This window comes from Lutjanus erythropterus, chromosome 9 (genome assembly GCF_056507025.1).
Source record: "Lutjanus erythropterus isolate fLutEry1 chromosome 9, fLutEry1.hap2, whole genome shotgun sequence".
Taxonomy (NCBI): Eukaryota; Metazoa; Chordata; class Actinopteri; order Lutjaniformes; family Lutjanidae; genus Lutjanus; species Lutjanus erythropterus.
Window position 1 is genome coordinate 31,587,549 of NC_139325.1, and position 21,194 is coordinate 31,608,742.

The 21,194-nt window shown below is 41.0% G+C and overlaps 2 protein-coding genes across 5 annotated transcripts in view; one reads left to right on the forward strand and one right to left on the reverse strand.

The window, feature by feature from the left end:
• cadm4 (cell adhesion molecule 4) overlaps positions 1 to 2,345 on the forward strand; it is a 252,199-nt gene extending 249,854 nt beyond the window's left edge. For 3 of the 4 annotated variants that reach the window (XM_084727118.1, XM_084727117.1, XM_084727120.1), the window contains one exon: positions 1,956 to 2,345. In XM_084727118.1, coding sequence (XP_084583244.1) covers positions 1,956 to 2,065 — 110 coding nt within the window. In that variant the 3' untranslated portion in view covers positions 2,066 to 2,345. Of the gene's footprint in view, positions 1 to 1,729; positions 1,809 to 1,955 lie in introns of all 4 variants that reach the window. The other variant, XM_084727119.1, reaches the window with a different exon arrangement.
• An 11,190-nt stretch (positions 2,346 to 13,535) lies between these two features.
• LOC146321828 (adenosine receptor A1) lies at positions 13,536 to 17,436 on the reverse strand. The gene is made up of 2 exons (XM_084725742.1): positions 17,069 to 17,436; positions 13,536 to 14,990 (listed from the first exon to the last, which is right to left on the reverse strand). The coding sequence occupies exons 1-2, from the start codon at positions 17,434 to 17,436 to the stop codon at positions 14,132 to 14,134; spliced, it is 1,227 nt and encodes a 408-aa protein (XP_084581868.1). The 3' UTR covers positions 13,536 to 14,131.
• Positions 17,437 to 21,194: the final 3,758 nt, after the last annotated feature.

Here is a 21,194-nt window from a genome sequence, read left to right on the forward strand (position 1 = left end):
AGTGCTTATTAATGGAACAGTTTTGGAAAGTGTTACTAGTTTAATACATTTTCCATAAAAGTATTTTCTCTTTGATTAAGATGAGTTTCTTGTAGTTTGATACTTTTTGATATATTTGTCCCCATCTCTGCACGTAACACAAAAGTTTCTTTCACAAGCAGGGGGACACATTTTGGCAGTCGGAGCGTTTTATCACATTTTTCAGAGACACGTTTCTCCACTTTCTAGTGTAAAATGCTGTGAAAAAAAATAATTGCGGGCCAGTTAACAAGCAGATTCTTTGAAAATAATCTTTTAAACTGAGGTGTGAGCTTGTCAGCACAGAGCAGATAGGATGGGATGCTCCTCTCCAGGCGGGCACAGTCCATGATGGACGACCTTGGCCGGGGTAGCGAAGGAGAGAGGGGTAGGCCAAAAATGTGCACTTCATCTTTGAGTCCAAGTGGTCATTTGAGCTAAGCTTGGAGGAATTCCCTCAAGGCATTCTTGAGATGTTGCATTCACAAGAATTAGATGACCTGAAAATGTAGCGGCTCCGGTCATAAAACCACAAAAAGCTTAAAATTCACAAAAAAGGTTTTTCAAGGTTTTTTTTAAAAAAAAAAAATTGGTCCTTCAACGTACAGTCATGAATGTCCGTACAAAACATTAGGCTGATCAGTCCAGTATGATTCAAGAACAGCTGCAGACAAGTTTCAGATCCAGTGATCATACACTCACTCACTCGAGCATGGAAGTATTTTCTATTTTATTTAAATACATTTAATGAGCAAGTATTTGTAATTTGTGGCAAGATGCCTTTTGTTATTTCTGCCTATCTCTGCAAGTAACACAAAAGCTTCTTTCACAAAGAGGGGGACGCATTTTATCACATTTTTCAAAGACACGTTTCTCCACTTTCTGGTGTAAAATACTGTGAAAAAGATAATTGCAGGCCAGTTAACAATCAGATTCTTTGATAATAATCTTTTAAACTGAGGTGTGAACTTGTCAGCGCAGAACAGACAGGATGGGATGCTTCTCTCCAGGCGGGCACCATCCATGATGGACGACCTTGGCCGGGGTAGCGGAAGAAATAGGGCGGGGTGGGAAATGTAGGTGTGGTCCCCATGTTTTATGACTATATGTTAGTGTATCAAGGCTCATCTATTAAAAGCAGCCTCGCTGCATTCCCTATCTTTTTAAGTGCCCCCTTGTTGGCAGCCGTTGAGGTTGTGCTGCAGCTGCCAAGAAATGATCCGGGAAGCGTGTAGCAACCGGGCAGCGAGCGGCCATTACTTAGCCTATGGCTAGACAAGCCGTCAGTCAACACTCACTATGGCTTGACCGCCAATCAGCGCAGAGACAGGACCATTACAACCAAACTATGTTGAGACAGGGCCATTAGGGCTTTGTCTTTGGCCCGCCGTGACTGTCAGCGTGCCAGTCAACCTCTGCGGTGAGGAGAATGAGAGTGTCACTCACCCCTGGAGTGACGGGACACTCGAGCAGGAAGATGACTCGAGCGGTTCTTGCTCTCTGTAACCTGTACTGGTCCGAATCATTAATCATACAGACCTGAGGGGTGTTAAAATGTGTTTAATGGGTTTTCTGAGTGACGCAAACGTGTCCTAACCTTCCCTCCACCCTTTTCTGCCAATCTCTCCTCCCTCCCTATCTATTATCTTCTCCTCCTCTTCTTCCTCTTCTATTCACACATCCATCCCCTATCTTTAATTTCCGCCGTTAGGCTCGTACCGTACCCGAGAGCCTATTCTTGCTTGGTATTGACCTAACAATCAGTTCACTAATGAATTAATCAGTCACAGGTATGGTACTCAATAATATTAGGGCTGAGTGGTTTGATAATGCTGCATGGCGCTGCAATGATCATGACGCTTTGCCACCTAACCTTCCCCCTACAATCTCCCCCTTGGTCTCTCCCTCTCTGTCTCTCTCTGTCTCTTTTCACGCAGGTTCCTATCTTACCCATGAGGCCAGTGGGTTGGATGAACACGGCGAGGTGCAGGAGGCCTTCCTCAACGGGAACGACGCCAGCCAGGGCAAGAAGGAGTACCTACTGTAGCCCTTCTCCTTCCCTATCCCCCTTCTCTTCTGACCTCATCCCTCTTATCTCTTCCCCTCCCTGTCTCCCACCTTATATACAGTACACACACACACACACACACACACACACACACACACACACACTTCTATACAATGCGCCATAACAGGCGGCCTTCTGAAAACGACTGTATACAGATCTTGCACACAGCCAATCCATCCCACTCCATTCCACTCCATATCCTCCACACACACACACACACACACACACACACACACACACACACACACACACACAGAGACAGACTGAGAAAAAGAGAGCCTATAGACCCACCAGCCATTAACGACTGTGCCATATTCTATAAGTCGGGGGAAACTGGGGAGAACGGGGAGAATGCGAGAGAAAAAAGGAGAGGGTGAGGTGAATGTAGACAAAAACGAAATTATGCCATAATTATATTGATCGAGAGGGAAGCGCGGAGCACAAAGAAAACAGGCAGTGTGCCCATGCAGCCGCCAAAGTGGAAGGGGAATTAGAGGCAGATGACTTCTATAATTCTATGCCTGGAGAAAACCATCCATTTCAAAGCTCAATCTTTAACTGGCGAAGACAGTGGAAGCACTGTGTGTGTGAGGAGAAGAGTGGGGGGGGTGGGAGCTGAAGTTGACCAGGAGCTATTGAGCGCCAGATGGTAGAAAATTGAATTTTTTTTTAAATCGGCAAAGCATCTCGCCTATTGAACGTAACTCATGTATAATTCCATAACAACAGTGGAGCGCATGAGTCCAGAGTCCCGAGAAGTATCCAGAATTTATGAACAAGCTAACCATCCTTTTTGCTATCGCTGCTGGGTGGCCTGCCAATTATTTGTGATTTTTAATACTTCCTCTTGCTGCAACAGTGGCTACGTTTACATGCACACTATTTTTTTTTCACTATTATTCAGAATATTGTCATATTCTGAGTTTAATACAGGTCATGAAAACAGCATATTCCATCTAGTTATTCTGAATCTGGACCATTTTCTGATGAAGATGTGTAATACGCCAGTATTATTCAGATTTTAGGAGCAGTCTTTATACAGTGCATTCAGAATATGTACCCTGTTCAGACCTGGAATTGAAAGGCATCCTGAGTGATCCGATCACGAGTGGACAGCTCCAAGTACAGGTGTGAAAGCACACAGGACGCATTTGAGATCCAGTTGCTCAGACCACATTCAGAGGTGGTTTGGGCCAGTGTTATACTTTAATTTATGTCTTTGTTTGTGGGAAAAAACATTGTGTCCATTTGTCTTAGGGGGCTGCCGGTTAAAAACAACAGTGCATTTTGAAAACGTGTCTATTTGCATATATAGCAGGGAAGTAAAAAGCCTATGGTGAATTCTTAATCAGCTGTGCCCTCTTGTAAATTCGGCATTAGGTGCAATATATTAAGTTGTTTCTTTTGTTTAAAAAAAAAAACGCCTGGACGCACACTTTATTTTCTTTGACTTTTTCTCTGACATTAATGCTTTTCTGCGTCCTCTGTGATGTGAGAACATCAGATCAGAAAAAGTAAAAGTGAGCATCCCAGCAGACCACGGCGTTTTGGACCACAAATAAACGGCCAAACAGACAGTAATGGACCTTAAACTGACAAAATAGCCCAAGTGTTTATTTGCATACAAAGTGGGGAAGTGAGACCCAATCACAGGTGGTCACTCCGGACGTTTCTGGAGACGCATTATAATGCGTCCAGTTGTGACTGGATCACCCAGGATGCCTTGTTAATAGCAGGTCTGAGCAGGTCCTGTGTGTCTCCATTGGGGTTTTTACTGCAGTTTATGATACACAGTGAACTCTGTGCAGTGTAAACAGATCAACTAGCCAACAGTTTGCAAGGCCGGGTAAAGACACATGCACAAAAGAAAAGCCCACATCTCTGGTCGGAAAGGAGAGACACACACCTATTTTTAACCATTATGAAAGACTTGGATATAAACAGGTTTTTGGATACACGCAAATATCGCAGTGCCGACCTTTTCAAGAAAGTGGTTGAACAAATGAAAGTGGGAGGCTTAAACGAGTCCACCACCCGTGGAAAACTTTCTAAAATTCCTTTTTTGATGCAAAGAACTGGCCATAATCGCTGCATGTAAAAATGAATATTAGAAGAATATTAATTTTAATGAGCTGTGTAAACAGCTTAGTAGGAATACTGTCTTTTTCAGAATAAGGGCAAAAAAAGGGAATATTTTTTTGCTTGTAGACGTAGTCAGCGAGAGAAAAGGTTGTTCTCATCTCCTCCTCCCTCTCCGTTCACCTGTTACCATCCTCTCCCCTCTCCCTTTATATCTCCCTTTCTCTCTGTCTGTCCCCCCCTCCCCTCTATCGCTCCTCCTTTGTTGGCTCCTAATAATGAAAGGATTAGTGTTGGGCTGCGTTCCCGACAAAGAAGAAATGAATATGACTTGCTAAGGCATTAAAGAAAAGCTTAATTATTTTAGAATGTCATTAAGAGGATAAAAAGGTTTAAAAGTCTTTATAAGAAGGGCAAGGGGAGTGATAGCAAAAAGGAGTGAATGAGAAAATAAAATGGATGGATATTTTTTCTGAATGCTACCACACATATGCAGATACATGCACACATTCATACGTACAGTAAACATGTTGACAGAACAAGTACACATATCTCTGAATTCTTATTTGTATAAAAAAAAATGAACAGCAACATAAATTAAAGGAAACTTTTAAAGAAATAAGAAAACAGTTTACTATTGAAACGCATTATGAAGCAACTATACTAACACAGAATATTAGCCTATAGAGGCGCAAAGCCGAACAAACTACTGTCCAGTGATCTTTAAAGAAAAATAAAGAAAAGAATAAAAAAAATCATTTGTCTTTATGAGAAACCAGAGGTCTTATTGATTTTTTATTAATTATTATTATTATTTGAACAATTATGATTGTTGTTAATGTTATTATTATTGCCGTTGTTATTATTATAATTGTAAATGTTAAAGAAATGTACACTTCCCATGGTTTGTTTTTGGTTCTACTGTAGAGAAATTGCTGTCTTTTTTCACTCTTACCTTTCCTCTCTTTCCTCCCAGTCTTTCTCTCTATCTCTTCGTCTCCTGTGCCTAGTCGTCTCTTCTCCTGTCTTTCACTCTTGTTTATTTTAGAGTCCATGTGTCATTGTTGATATATAGCTAACTATTTCTTTATAGGGGAAAGATACAAAGCACGACAAAATAAAAAAGAGTCCAAAAATAACCTGCGGGATCAGACTGGTTTTTGAATGTGTTTACAGTGTAATTATCAGGTGGTGTTTTTGAAATCCTGCGAAAAGAGAACAGGAGAACAGGAGCGTATGATTAGATCAATGGGGAACGGTGGAGTTGTAGGTGGGGAGATGAAGATGAAGGCGATGGAGCTGCTTATAACTGGCAGCTCATTCAGAATAAATAGAATAAACAAAACAGCCGGCTCTGCGACGCCGCTAATGAATCATAAGAACAGATAGTGGGGGAGAAAAGGGTGACAGGAGGGTTGAGTCAGATGCACACAGAAAAATATGACTCTGCCATTAACTTCTACGCAATCAATACCCGATTCTGTCGAGAAGCACTCAACATGTCCATCTGTGCGCAGGGCTAGATTTGAAAGCCGCCGGAGGTCGCCGGGTGATAGATCGATGTGTTTCTCTTCCATCGATGGCAAGGCTCCACGGTCGCCTGTCATAAAGACAGATTGTCAAACGGCAATCAAAGTAATGGACTTGCCAGGCGGCACCAGCATGAGTTGACACTCCGGCCAACAAACAATTCACACAGACACACACACACACACACAGGCCTACACAAGTCGATGCCAGACATATCTTTGGTTTATGATGAAGCAAAGGTAGCGCAGGTAGCTCCTGCTATCAGACCCGCCGTGGTCGATGAGTAATAAAGTTGAGAATATTGTCCCTTTATATGTCTTCAAAAGACAAGCGTACAGTGTGTCCTTCAAACAAAGGTTTCATCTGCTGTGTTCCTGTGGGATTCACGGCGCTCAGTCTGGTCGGGTTTGTCGGTTGTTTGACACAGTTATTTCTGTTTCTCCTCTTCACAGGAAAAAAAAAAAATTCAACAAAAAGTAAACTTTTTACTTCCAAGTTTAGTATTTTGTATGTTTTCCGTAAAGAAATATTTCAATCACATTCAAATTCAAAGGAACTGTTCGGTGAGGCAAGGCAATTTTATTTATAAAGCATGTTTCATACACAGAGGTAAATTGAAGGTGCAGCACAGAGAAGGAGAAACAACACAATTCATGTTTTCAAAAAAAAAAAAGTTAAAACAGGAGCATCTCTGCAGCGACCGCCAGTTCTACTCCCACCTGCAGCCCATTTACTATGTGTCATAACACTGTCATAACTATGTCATGACACCTGTCATGAACATAAAAGAGTCTTGAATGTTTATGATTGTTGTCATTTGTGTCAGTTATATAATTTTAATGCAAAGTTGATATTGTTTGTCTCCAAGGAGACAGTTAATTAGGCAGCTAGCTCCATGGTTAGCCAAACTAACTACCTAACGCCAAGTAGAGATAAGAGCAGACAGCAGTTAGCTTACTTTAGCATCAAGTAAACACAGTATCACTGTCTAAGTCCAAATGATACCACTTTAGTTTAGTCCAGGAAATTATTTATGACATTGTTACAGAAATATTTGACAGTACAATAAAACTTAAAGACCAAAATATATAATTTTACTTGAGGTCAAGGTTATTCATGACAGACTTGTAATGGTCTCAACAGGGGACACAACAAGGCCACCAACAAGGTCCAAAAGTAATATGGTAATTTAACTAGTAATGTAACTAATTACTTTTGATACCAAGTAATAAGCAATATTACTACTTTTTAAATGAGTAATATGTAAAAAGTAATTATCACACCCAACGCTGCATATGACAGTAATGTAATGTTAAAAAATAAAGCTAAACAGTTTGTTTCAGTGTGACAATGTCAAGTTGTCATAATAAAGCAATTACTGGCCTGATTAATGTGAAGCTGTTGTGACAAAGACATCTCAAACAATGTCACCTTAGCATTTAAAATGATATCATTAATGGAATGACACTAACAAGTTTCCTTGTTGCTAAAGTTGGCTAACTGCTGTCTGCTGTTATCTAACCACCTCAGGACTGTATTCTCTGATGTCAGTCAGGCCGTTGTCTGTCTCTGAAACAAACTGTCAACTCTGTGTTGAAAAACAATTTAATTGACTAAATGACAGTAAATAACAACATTAATAAGGACTCTGTCATGTTCATGACAAGTGTCATGGCATGATTATGACAGTGCATTGACAGTCTTATGCACACACCCTCAAGTGTAACTGCTATTCCTAAGACTATGAGGCAGGTAGTTCCAGCACTGTGCTGCATAATGACTGCTTCTCCTTGTTTAGTTTTTGCTCCAGGCACCACTAGCAGTCCACTCCCCAGTGATTTGAAAGGTCTCTCAGGGTTATATTGCTGAAGCATATCAGTTATATATTTAGGGCCAACTCCGTGTAGGGATTTATAAATAAGTAATAAAACTTCAAAATCGATTCTGTGGCTTTACTGGTAACCAGGATTTAGAACTGGGGTGATGTAGCCTGTCCTTTTTGTTTAGGACAGGACTCTTGCAGCTGAATTTTGATGGTCTTTTCAGGAAAACCTGATAAAAGCTTGAATCAGTTTTTCCAGACATTGTTTTGTCATAAACTCCATGACTGTGGCTATGTTTTAAGGTGATAAAATTTTGTTCTAGGTTGGAGTCGAAACACCTTTGTTGATACTGCCCTGTCCTTTGAGGTGTACAGCAACCCCGAGCCTCACACCTTTGCTGCCAAATAAAATTAAATTCATGAAATTTTGGGACATATTTGCACAGGGCATTTGCATAATAACTCAATACGACCGTAGTCATTTGATGTGAGAGCTAAGTAAATTTGGGTGTCATCAGCTTAACTAGGATAAATGAGGTTCTTGATCTGAATGATGTTGGCAAGTGGGAGCATCAAAGTGGAGACCGGGGGCAATTAATAACACACTCAATTCCTCCAATGGGAAACAAGCTAATGTAATGGCATTTCCTCTGCACATGTTCAGATTCTCTCTTTGCCTGTGGAACAGGAGCAGCATCATTTTATCTTGGCAGAAGTTTTCAACAAAAAAAAATTATTTTGAGGTATGTAAGTTACTTTTTGGATGTACAGTATTTTTCTTTTTACTATTACGTGACATGTTTAGATACAACAGCAGTAATGTGATTATTCTGAGGTGTGCCTTTACTTGAGAGACAGTGGGTTAATATGACTGACATGATTAATATAATTTCTCCCACCAAAACAGTTTTTAACAACTGCTGAAGACACACTTCTTGAAACTTTCCACCCTTTTCTCAGAACTCTAAACACAAAGCCAGATCCTTGAAATACATTCACAAAATCTCTGTGGCAAAATTAAACAATTCTTTCAGATCCTGCACACAGACAGTCAGAATAACAGTTACTACACACTATATCCCAAAATTCAAAACACTGTTTTCAGGGCATGTATCTCGAAACTCATCATTAGAAGTTCCACCACCATGTTGAGAAAAACTATGCTGGAAGAAGCATTTTCTGTATGAATTGCTGCTCTGTGTCGAACCGCACACATTTCATTCTAGTCAGTTGGTTTATTGGTTTGCAACACCAAAAGAGTGAATGATTTGATGAATGGGTTTAGCGCAGTGACCACTTGTTCCAGAGAATGGGGTTTAATGTTTTAGCAATATTACAGTCTTGTCCTTATCAGTGAAAATATATCAATTGTGGGAGTGTAACGATTCACCCATGGATCACATGCATCAAGCTTTAACGTGTAAGATACAAGTGCATCACTTCAGAGGGCCTGTATTGGTAAAAAGCTGAACGTGAATCGCAGAAAACTGATGCAGCATTAGCGTATCAATGCATCTCATTAGGACTCACATGTTTGCATCAATGAACCAGTGATAGAACTGACGTCGCACTGCGTTGCACCACCAAACTTTCATGACGCACAAGTGTCGAATAAGTTTGGGTTTTATAAGAAAGATGAAAAAAAAAACTGCTGCAAATCATTAATGCAAAACAGCATATCGGACAGCAGGGTATAGAACCACGAGACATCAAGGCACTGGGAGAGCAGGTAACACTTAGAATCATTGTTCCCCCAGAGAAATCAAAAACTCATAAAATATGCATCATATTATATTGTATCGTGAAAGGGCTGAATCGTATTATGCGGAATTGTGGTTATTTAAAATTTTCTAAGATGTATTGTATTGTTGAACATGTATCGAGATGCATATCGAAAACGTAAAAATGTAAAAGATGTTACAATCGCCCCCAGTCACCCCTGGACTAAACAGAAGTGGACTAAGAATTGTCCCTTGAGGGACACCGCAGGTGAAGGGCATGCGTTTTTTATAATGGTTCCCAATAGCAAAAAAATAATCCCTGCCCTCCAAGTATGATTTTAATATTGTTCCATTAAAACCAACCCAGTTTTCCAGCCAATGTAAAAGTATGTTGGACAGGACTTGTTACTAATGCTGTCACTGCTCTGTTGCATCCTGGGAACTGTTACTGCCTGACCATAACAGTTCTGCTGCAAGACCTGATGACAATCAGACGACCACTGTGATCACAGAGGGTGATTATCAGATCAATAGGCAAAGGCTAAAATGAGACTGGGACAAGCCAGATAATAGCCAGTTGTATTGTTTATGACATGCAGTGAATGTAGCATAATGTGGCCAGTAACGACAGCAAGAAGTCTATGAATAACTCACGCAGATTCTCCCCAACGCTAGTTTCAGCGATTAACGTCCTGGAACAGGTTCACATCTGAGAATTTCCCGTTTATGACCCATTTATGACTGCCATATTTCATTTCTACGAGTTGCAGTAGATATCACAGTCCATCCAAACACAAACTCTTTATATTTCTAGTGGCTACATGGTGGATTAGACACAGTTTTATCCATCTGTAAAGCTGACCCTGATAACCTTTGGATGGTGAACGCAGCTTATGTTCACTGGTCTTGGCAGCGTGACCCTAGTGAGGCAAGGAGGTGTGTACACAGTGGCAGCATAGCATGAGGCATTGATTGAGGTGCCTGAGTGTGTTGAGACCGAGTATAATCAGGAAGCAGAGAGGCAGACAGAACAATTGAATGGGCAACCGCGCCAGGGAAGCTGGGGGATTTTTTTTTTTTTTCCGTTTACCAGATTTCTCTATCAATAATCTGTTCCAGCCAGGGATTGTTTTGCCATGATGGAAGACATACTGCGTACTTTTTGAGCATATAAAAAGGAAATGGAAAGCAGGGACAGACATGATGAGGGGGGAAATAAATTGACAAAGGATCTGCAGAAAAAGTTGGAAAATGAGAGTGAAAAAAGTAAACAACAGATCTAAAGCCACAGAGGAAGAGGGAGAAATCATTGTTATGCAAAGCTGACAATGTTCCTGTGACCGATGGTGACCAGTTTGATGACCCAGTGTTGGGCAGTAATGCATTACTCAGTGACTTATCACCATAATATTATTACTTTACCCAGTAACAATTAGCGCAAGGGATTACAATTTCCAAAACAGTAATTATATTATAGTTACTAATCCAAGTAACTCTGAGTTACTGACCTATAGGCTACCTTATGGTGACATGTAAGTGCTGCAGGTCTGGTAGGGTCGTGACCTTGCCAGTGACCCCAGGCGCAGGGATGCAAATCAAGTATGAGCCCTTGCATACAGCTCATGTATAAAGTTCAAAGTCCTCTGTTACTCTCAACATCAATGTAAAAGAAATGAGAGTCGATTAGAGTAAAGCACAGTTGCATCAGTTATATCAAACATCAGATCATAAACATTGGGCAAAATGTTTGGTCGGTCAAAATAACTTCACTCTGGGCCTCTGCCCTTGTGCTTGATAGAGGTTTGACAGTCCACCACAAGCAACAGAAAATACTCTGTGGCAAACTGTACAGTGTGCCTTGTATGCACCCGGACTGACAGCTGATCTACTCACTGTCTGTCTGCCATTTAGATCTGTACTTGGACACTTTCTCTCCTTCTACAGGTGAACTTGAGCTAAAGGTATTTGTCAGCACTGAAACGAAATAAACAAACCGAAAAAAAAAAAAAAAAAAACCTGTCTGAGTGTCTGTAACCAAGGCAACAATGACACTGACTGCCAGACAACTTTCCTGTCATTCTGATTTAATACTTCTCCACTATGTCTGAGAAAACCGTTTTGGTTTTATTATTTCTCGTGCCATTCTAAGTATGTGAAAATGTAGTGTTATGCATTAAAGCAGAGTGTGCATGAAAATAAGGGACACGTCGCATCCTGTTTTGATTCATTAAGGGACAGTGCATTTTATTTTTCAGCACAGGATAATAGTGTATTGTACAGGACAGGTGGCAACCCTAAGGTCAGGGCAGCTGTCAGCCTCAGCTATCAGCCAAAAAGCTTAATGAAGGATGGAGGGAGAGGGAGGGAGGCATACTTTCCACAAGTGTACATGTTGTCATTATTTTGAGTTTGTTTGGCTCCTTGAGAGAGAATATGCAGGGATGGAATCTAACCTGAAGGCCATGCTCAGAGGGACAGAGTTTGTGTCCACCACAGCCAACATCTGGACAGCTGACAAGAAAAGCCTTCTGGGTGTTAACTGTTCACTGGATCAACAGTTCAACTTTGGAGCCACCAACAAGGTACAGAGTAAAGTAAAATATTAATATGATGAGTAATCCAACTAATTACTTTTTATACCAAGTAATAAGTTAAGTAACTTATTACCCTTCTTGAGTAACTTGTCCAACACTGTTGACAACAGGGAGTACAGTACTGAGGTGTATTTTCTTGCTGGGTTCGCCTCCCGGCCCGTCGGAGCTGAGTTAGCTAATTAGGCAGCTAGCTCCACGGCTAACCGAGCCAACTATCTAATGCCAGCTACAGATAGCTGCATTAGCTAGCAGATAGCAGTTAGCCTACTTAAGCAGCCGGTAAAGTAGCTATCCACCTGCTGCTCATCAGGTAACTCTATATAAGCTTTATGACCATGGTTCTGTACCTGTTGTCAAACTGGCTCTATAACATTTAATGACATCTTTGTGACAAATCCAAATGGTACTGTTTAAGTTGAAGTCCAGGAATTTGTCACTGTTATAAGAGCAAAGAACAAATCTAAAGTCAGGGAGGAAAGAGGAGAAAGAGCTGCTGAGTAATAGAAAAAAAAAAAAACAAAAGTAAGAAGAGTGTGTGTTGAATGTCATGACATGTTCCATGCAGATAGAAATGGATTCATCCATCAGTGATTTCTTACATCAACACGGTTCAAGATGAACAATCCAATTAGAGTGAGCAAGGCCCTTTTTATTACAAGAGCGCATCACATTGTATTTACAAGTTTAATCAAAACAGCCATGAAGATTGTGTCATAACCAGGTTAATGATGTTTTCCCTACAACGCTGCATCCTCTCCGGACCACTATGCTATTACTGAATGTTTAATTAAACGCTGTCACTCATATATCTACATTACTGGTGGTTGGCTTAGCGGAGACTTAGAGCAGGCTTAGAATAAGACCCATAGGAAGAGCAGTCAAAGAAAACAGACATCTGTGATCAGGATAGTCGTCATCATCTGGAGACTTAATTTTCTAACTGACATTTGGTGTGGGACCTGATAATTAACTGGCCTTTTCATTTGCGGGTTATTCATAACGTCTGTGCACGAGGTTGCTGATTAGTGAAAAAGCCAACAACAAACAGGAATGTGCCATATTTATTCTTCTGTAGTCCACAATCTGATTTTTTTCCAAATATTATCTTCTTCTCATGCACAGAAAACACTGAAGGAACTTTGTTGTAAGAAAATAATTTAACTGCCTAAAGATGATGACAAATATATACAGGGGTAGTAGCAGTACAAGTACTGTTACATTACTAAAATATTTCTCAATTGCAAGTAAAAGCTGCTCTTCGGTCTAAATTACAACAAAAATGAAGATGAAAGGTTTGGATACTCCATGTTTTTTATGCATAAAGAAGTAAAATATTCTGAAAACAATTTCAGGGTTAGGATTTACAAAACAGATGATGAACAGCCTGACATGTCTTAAGAAAAATGAGTGCCTTTTCAACAGTATAAATCACGAATAGTAGTGCCTTTTATTGAAAAACTGAAATGAATGATTATACAATTTTCATACTTTGCAAAACCATCCAGTGGGCTGGACTGGAGCTATCGGTGGGCCAGTTCTGGCCTGTGGACCATATGTTTGAAACCTCTGGTGTAACACATGCTTTAGTACAAGTAAAAGTACAGACTTAAAAATCTGCTCAAAAGTACAAGTATCCAAAAAAAAAAAAACAAAAAAAAAAAACTACTTAACTACAGTGATTTGAGAATTTCTAATTACTACTTCCAGCCCTGGTATTAACTACAGTAGATGGTGGTCAGTATGTCCCCATTTAGGAGAAGCAGAGGGGGGCAGCAGCATAGAAGCTAAACAATGAACTGCTGTGGACAGGGTCAACATCAACAGGTATTTTATCCACTTAAAGAAGGTCAGCCTTCTTTAAGAATCCAAACTAACCTATTAATACACCAAAGTCACATAAAAACACAAACAAATTTGCTGATCAAGGCAGCAGTGGGCCTGAAACTCCTTTATTGTGTGAGGTAAACTTACTGGCTTCACCCATGGAGTTTGGTGGCTTTGTAGAGAGCAATATATGGCTTATATAATGGCGGTTTCCATCAGAAAAGGTTGTCTGGCGGCAGGGCAAAGCTGTGAAAACATTATAAATAGGGTATACACATCAACTTATATTGATTTCTTTTTAAGAGAAGTTTTTCAAGTGGCTAAAATCTAATGCTGATCCCGTCCACAGCAGTGCTTGCTTAGCCCTCGACCGGCCTCTGCTGTAGGTAATACACTGACTATTGATGAGTATAAGTATCCAAACTATCTATTTAGGTTGAAAACAACAGGCCAGATTTGCTATTTTGTTAAGAACTCAGACCTCCGGGCACACTTTGGCTTTAAGGGAATGTTTGGCTGAAGACCATGGAGCTGCCTGCACCGCCTCACGCAGGGCCATGCGGACAGATTTTCCTCTGGACGGGGCTACTGCAGGCGGAAGGTGGGGAACAGAGAGAGGAAAAGATGCCCGCTCTTCCACCGCTTGTTTCTTCGGGGGAGTGAAGAGGATCTGGGGAACAAGACTGTACAGCTGGAACAGGACCAAGGCAACCGCATGAGCCCAGGCAGGAAGATTGGTACTAGGGGTGAAAAGCAAGAGAGCATGGATAATGTGGAGCGGCAGACACAGCAAAACCAAGAGGGAAAGGGACAGAGCCAGGGAACGGACCCTGCTGGAGTCATGTTTTGGAGGTTCTGCATGACTGAAAGAAGTCTTCCTGGGCCTGAGGCATAGCAGGTCGAGGTAAATGGCCAGCAGGCAAAGCAAGGGGAGCATGAACACTGTCATCCCATAGACATAGACGAGGAACTGGGGACTGAGAATGAGGTCCGGGGCGCACACTCCCCAGTGGCTGCTGTGAATCTCAGCGTAGGTAAAGTTGCTCATGTCTTCAACATAAAACTTTGACAGGAAGCCTCCATATGGAAGGTACTTTCCAATGACCTTGCGGTCATGGTGGTACTTAGGGGGCGGGGAGGGGGTAAGATGGGGTAGAGAGGTTGTCCAGTTGCCATTCAGCCCGAGGCCAGCTGTGCCCGAATCAGTCACACCTCTTCTCCAGGCGTCGAGGGCATCCGAGCCGATGAACTGGGCGAAGGAGGACAGAACAGAGGCCACCCAGCACAGCAGAACCACACACAGAGCTCGCTGACGGGTTATCAATGAGGAGTACCTGACATTCACAAACATGTGGATGTGGACAGATTTGAATTCAGAATTAGCAAAAGTAAACACGGTTTATTCAAGCAGAAGTACAGATATTTGTATAAAAAAGACTTGTAAAAGTAGAAATACTGATTCATCTTCTTTACTTGTGTTAAAGTGAAAAAGTTCAGGTTCTGAAATGTATTCAAAGTATTAAAATAAAAAAGTAGTGCTCTAAAGGACATTTCTACTGGCTGTTTTTGTGCAGAGCTAACCTCACCTCACCTTTTCTCTGCAGTCAACTCCCTCTACCCTGTCTGTTTCATTTTGTTACATCTTTTTACATAATTTCTGCTCTGTTGTCTGTTGTGCATCATATGCACTGAGGGTTTCACCGAGGAATGATTGTTTCTCTACGCTGTTGTCCCATCCATTTAGATTGAAATGGATCTTGATGTTGGGAAGGTGGTGTGCAATGATGCAAAATAAAAATAATCGATGATTCCCCTCAAATGCATTAAAACTGAGGTAACAAGTTTGTTTTGAAAATGTAAGGAGTAAAAAGTACAGATATTTGTTATGAAATGGGGGTCAAAACTTGTTAGAAAAACAAATACTCAAAGTACAAATACTGCACAGTACAGTAAGTATTTGCACTTTGTTAGTAGGCAGGAGGGGCGAGTCAGTGATCAGGTTTATGGAGATGAAGACTTGCCACTCTTGAGTGGGTAAAAAGAGTCTTGGGTTTTGAGCAAATGATTCATGAGTCACATATCACCAGCGGACCCTTTTAAGTCATGATTACATCACTGTGTTAGCTGGAGGCAGAACAAAGGAAAAACCGGAGGCGATCATGAATCACCTCGGAGTTGTAGGCCAAATAATCGAGAAAAAATGTCATCTTGCCGGGTTGTTGGGTGCCAGCATTGAAATAGTAATGGCTCAAAATTGAAGGTTTATCCACATCACCTGCCACTGTCAGTCAAAGGAAACATAAACAGCAATGCTCCCTTACAAATCCTAACTGCAGTAAATACTTTACTAAAACTGAGAAAAATGGCTTTAACGTTTTTTTTTTTTCAGTGGCCAGATGTTAATGCAAATTTTAAGCCACCTTTTCCCTAAAACAAAGCAAAATGTAAATCAATAATTCAATAAGATGAAACAAATATCAAGAAGTTCATTTTTAGTTAAAACTCAGTTTAGACAAAAAAAAAATGTAATGGCTGTGGTTTACCTTTGTATGGTTGTATGGTTAAATGTGCTAAGAGTCCATGAATGACTCTTCATTTAAATTCGACTAACAGATAGAAAATAAAACTCACCAAAACTGTCTTGGTCACTGTTATAACAATTACTGCATTAGATGTGAGAACAGTCTGGCTGTAAAGGCTGTCTTTTTCTCCTTTGTCATGTCTCTATTGATGGAGTGTGTACAGCTTAATGTGAACTTTTTCAAGTTTTCATATTCTTTCAGCCATTGTTAAGAAACAAGTCAATAAACCTTGCTAGCAAATGTAGCCACTAGATGCTAGTGAGTAGCTGCTTTTGAAAAGTGTTCTGAATGAGGGGCAATAAAATCCCATTTTACTTAAACAAATTGGTTAACTGGTTCGTGCAAATCAATTGAAGACTGTTTAAAAAAAAAGACAAAAAACTGAGTCTCCTCCACTGACCGGCTGGATTTGGAGGTCACTGTCAATCAAATATGTTAGAGCCCCAGACTCTATTGATATTTACTCGCGCCCGTCTCTCGAATGGCAGTGTAAGCAGTGTGTAATAAAAAAAAAACAACCCCAGCCTTATGAACACAGGACAAACAGCCGGTTTGGAGAGTGCCATACAGTGGTGCATCTTGACATGTTTGCTGCTCTTTTTTCCCCCCTCCTGATATTGATTTTCTTCCTTTACTGCTGAAAGCTTGCTTGAGAGTGTTGGTTGACTTTTGCCACCCACATATTCACCCTCTCCCACACACATACACACGATTTTAAAGCACTGCGCAACTGTAATTTACAGTACGTGATGCCTTATTATGTTTCCAGAGAGAAAATCCTTATGTAAGTAATGTAAGGTATATAATTGGCACTTTTCTTCTGTACTCACTTGTCAGCCAAGTGAAGCTGCAGGTGGGCGTCCAGTGTAAGAAGCATTAACAGGAACATGGTAAACTGCCTGACCAGCATGGGGCAGCACACCATGGTTATGCAGGTGTATAGACACTGGGGGGTCCGCAGGTTGATTAACACGGTCACGGGGACCTCGACTGCTCCTCCTACGGCCCCCACCCAACCCAGGCACAGGCACAGACAGCATGAGACGCTCCCCAGTTGGGTTCGTGCACCCTGGGTCCTCTCCTGGGGTTCATGCGCCGCACTGCTGCTACTGACCGCCATGCACAGCCTCACGCTCACCACAATTACAGCTACAGAGAGGATGCACTGGCAGAGGGAGTACAGCCACATGAATTCCATGTCTGGGAGAGATAAAAAAAAAACAGAAAGGAATATATTTGAATGCAGTTTAAAAGTCATTACCGATAATGATGTGAAAGAGCAAAAAATTAAAGAAAAATGTATTGATGCTTATGTAAATACAGCCTCGTTCACTCCCACTCTAGTTGCCACCACTGCCCTGTGTTCCCACATGGCTCTTTCAGCAAAGACTGCCCCTGCAGCGTTAATTTGCATTGTCAAAGGAATGGTCGAACATAGAGAAAGACAAAGAATAGAGAGAATACAAATGAGAGCTGAGTGACAAAGGGTGGAGGAAATGTTGAGGTTAAGCATAGGGGTGTAGGTCAGAATAATAAAAATAGTCAGCGAGCGAGGGAGAAAGTACAGATAGAGAATGTGATGCAAGTTTGTGCTAGGGGCAAAGAGACGGGCAGGGAGAGAGTAGATATTTTGATAGGTATTGGAGAGCTGTAAACGTGCCTGGAGAGTGAAAAGGTCAGGCCAGACCAAACTTGACAGAACTTCTCCACTGAGGATGTGAGTACCATGCAAACACGGAGCAACAAGCACCAAGCAGGGTGGCAACATACTGTTAACACTCTCCTCTTGCCTCTTTTTCCTCGTCTTTGTTTTGCCTCTCTGCTCCCTGTGGCCCACCATGCATCATTTGCACAATCATATCCTCTGAAACACAAATAGGCTTAGACATTTATGCGTAAATACATGAGCGCTGACAAACCATCACACGAACGCACACTCCCCTTATGAGTAATTTCCAGAGAAAGCTGGAAAAAATGATTGGCAGCTAATTTCAGTGCATTTTCAAACAATAAGCCAGTATAAAGCAAAGTGGGTGAATATTGAAATAGCAGATTTGCGGCACCAATGTGACACCTGTCCATTCCACGTAATTAGTTTGACCTTTTCTGAACATTTGGTGTTAGTCGTCACATTCCCATAATAATCATGACTGGCTGAAATAACCTCTTTATACCGCTTCATAATCACTTTACACAGTTGTCTCCTGCCTCACCACTTGAAGGGCTTCAGCAAAATTGATTTAGCGAAGTAATTAATGCAGTTTAATCCACCTTGTGTGAGTTTTCAATTCAAATTGGTGGCTGGTCACTCCTAGTGTAATTAATTGCCTTAATTAATCAATTAAGCTCTTTGAAACAACATTGAAGCTATAGGGTCAAACCTATCAGCATGATCAGAGGTTTTCAGAGAGCTGGAAAGTCAGCTAGATGTTGATATGTCAGAGAAGTAAATTAGGATGAAAAAGGTGCAGTTACCTGTTGTGAAGCCCTGCGATGACACAGATAGTTTATACAAAGCTCTATAATCTATCCTCTGTATGACTTGCCTGCCTTTTTATTTCCCTCCAGGATCTCTATCTGCCTCTCACCTCTCACTCTAAACTGTCTGCCCCCGCTGACAGAGTATATACTACCTGATTCATAAACCCCTGCTTATCCACCTGCCGTCTATCTCTCTCTCCTGTCTCTGCAAACATATCAATTGTGTCAATGTTGGAGCATGGCTGCCCTTTCCATCTGAGATGTGCAAAGGGCAAGACTACCACGGCCGGCCAAGGGAATATGCAAATAAGGTATGCACACATAGGCACATATATGGACATGGACACTGACACATACTCAGAAACAGAGCCGCATGATATGGTATAAAAATAATTTCTAATGAAGATACAGTAGCACAAAAACAATCTGTTTGCACGATTAAAGAATGTGAATCAATCAGTGCTCAATTCCCTTCCATTCTCTGGAAATCTGATGTCTGAAGGAACAGAGCCGGCACAAGGCATACGTGAACTAAGTGCTTGTTTACAGTACGTATAATAGAATAATACAGGGCATTGCTGCACAGCCTTGTTGCCAATTTTTCCCAGTGGCCACTCGTGGTATTGCAGCAGAAAATTCCCCACTGGCCCAGAAAGCATTTCCTAACGTAGGCCACCTTCATATTTAAAAGAGACATCTGTAAATCGACCACGATAATGTTATACTGGAAATTATAACTTATTCAGGGTTTGTAGTGGTAAATACAGTAGTACAATACTTGTTTACCCCCACCGATTGATACAGTTGATCTAAAATAGTTGAGTAGGCTTGCAGCCTCATTTCAAAGAGGTGGATAAATATTATAATATATGGATTTACTTGGGTTTACACACTGCTGTGCCAAGATAGACTATGTCCAAAAACAAAAATATACTAATGTGGAGTTTGTGTACTGATAACGGTGTAGTATCTTGCCCAAAAGGGCTTACAAGGTTCACACACATCAAATAAATCATACAAAACACACTTATGTTAATTGGATGGCTAGCTAATACTACTGTTTTTCAGAAAAAAATTGATTTCACCTGCCTTGTCAGAGCTGGTGTCACATTCATGCACACGGTGAAAGCCTATTACTTTGAATACTCAAGTGCAAATTAACATTGTGATGTAGGACTGATGTAAACAACACAGCTACAGCTAATACAACTGATAATGTTTGTGTTAAATTTGCAGTAGGTTTGCCAATGATCAGTGATTAACAATTTATATAGTCAATGGTATTGGCAGCAATGAGATGTGCAAATCAAATCCCTCTTCAGACACCGCAGGCTCGGTCCGCCTCTGGAGCACCTGAATATGCTGCATTTTACTGGAAATTGTGTGGAGAACATTGGTTTTTGGTGAAAAAAATGTTGCAATGATTTCAACAGATATTGCAGTTGTGATAGTGACAATGATGATGTTTGCATCACATTTTTCATTTTCACTAAAAAAAGGTAATCATGATGAAGTGACATTCGGTGGAGTCGGTGCCAAACAAGCATGTTTTCAAATTTGTTGGCCCACTTCATTATAATGCTGTTCCGAGGATGTAGAATAGTATAAGGGATGGCAGGTGTCCCTACCAATATGCAGGGACTAATAAATTGTACCTAGCAATAATTTTGATTGAAAAGAATTAAAATGTAACCACTGTTGTCTGTCAGTGTCTTGTCATCGTAAGTGAGATTCAATATTGTGACAAGCACCACGTCAATTAGAGACACAAAACAGTGTGTTTTGAAGTTTTGAAATATTATGTCACTCCCCCTCAAATGCCTTGCAATGGTTTGCTCTGCTGCCTATCTATAGCCATGGGTCTCTTTTTACTGCCAAAATATATAATATAAGAATGAAGCTACTTGCGACATATCTTGCAAGGTATTCAGACCATCAGGGGGAAAGTGAGAAATATAACAAATTATTGTATTATCTATTACGCTGTAATTTATTCCCATGGATGCTGTAATGTCAGTCAGCACTCCTCTGGCAGCAGCACAGCGTCTCTCTATCTCCCCTCGCACCATCCACAGGAGGCTGGCAGGAGACTGACAACTTTTACTGGGCTTACGGGGACCCTCTGTCTCTGTCACTCTGAAACTTTGTGACAACATGCGCCATGAGAACAGGCAGGAAGAAAAAGAATGAGAACAAGGTACAGTAGTAGAGAACAAACTGTAGTTGCATCAGACTTTGTAGTGATTAGCAAGAAGGAGAATAGAGGTAACTGGTTCATTTCGTTCACGTTCGCCATGAGCGAACCTCACCAAACCCCCCAGCTGGGACATTTTTATTGTTCCCATCAACCATGACATGAAATATTCACCCTTCTGATTTTTTGTCACACTTTTTTTGCAGCTGCTGAGATTTGGATATTGCACTTGGTCTCATTGCAATTTTGATAACATTTCAATTAAACTGCGCAGCCCTACA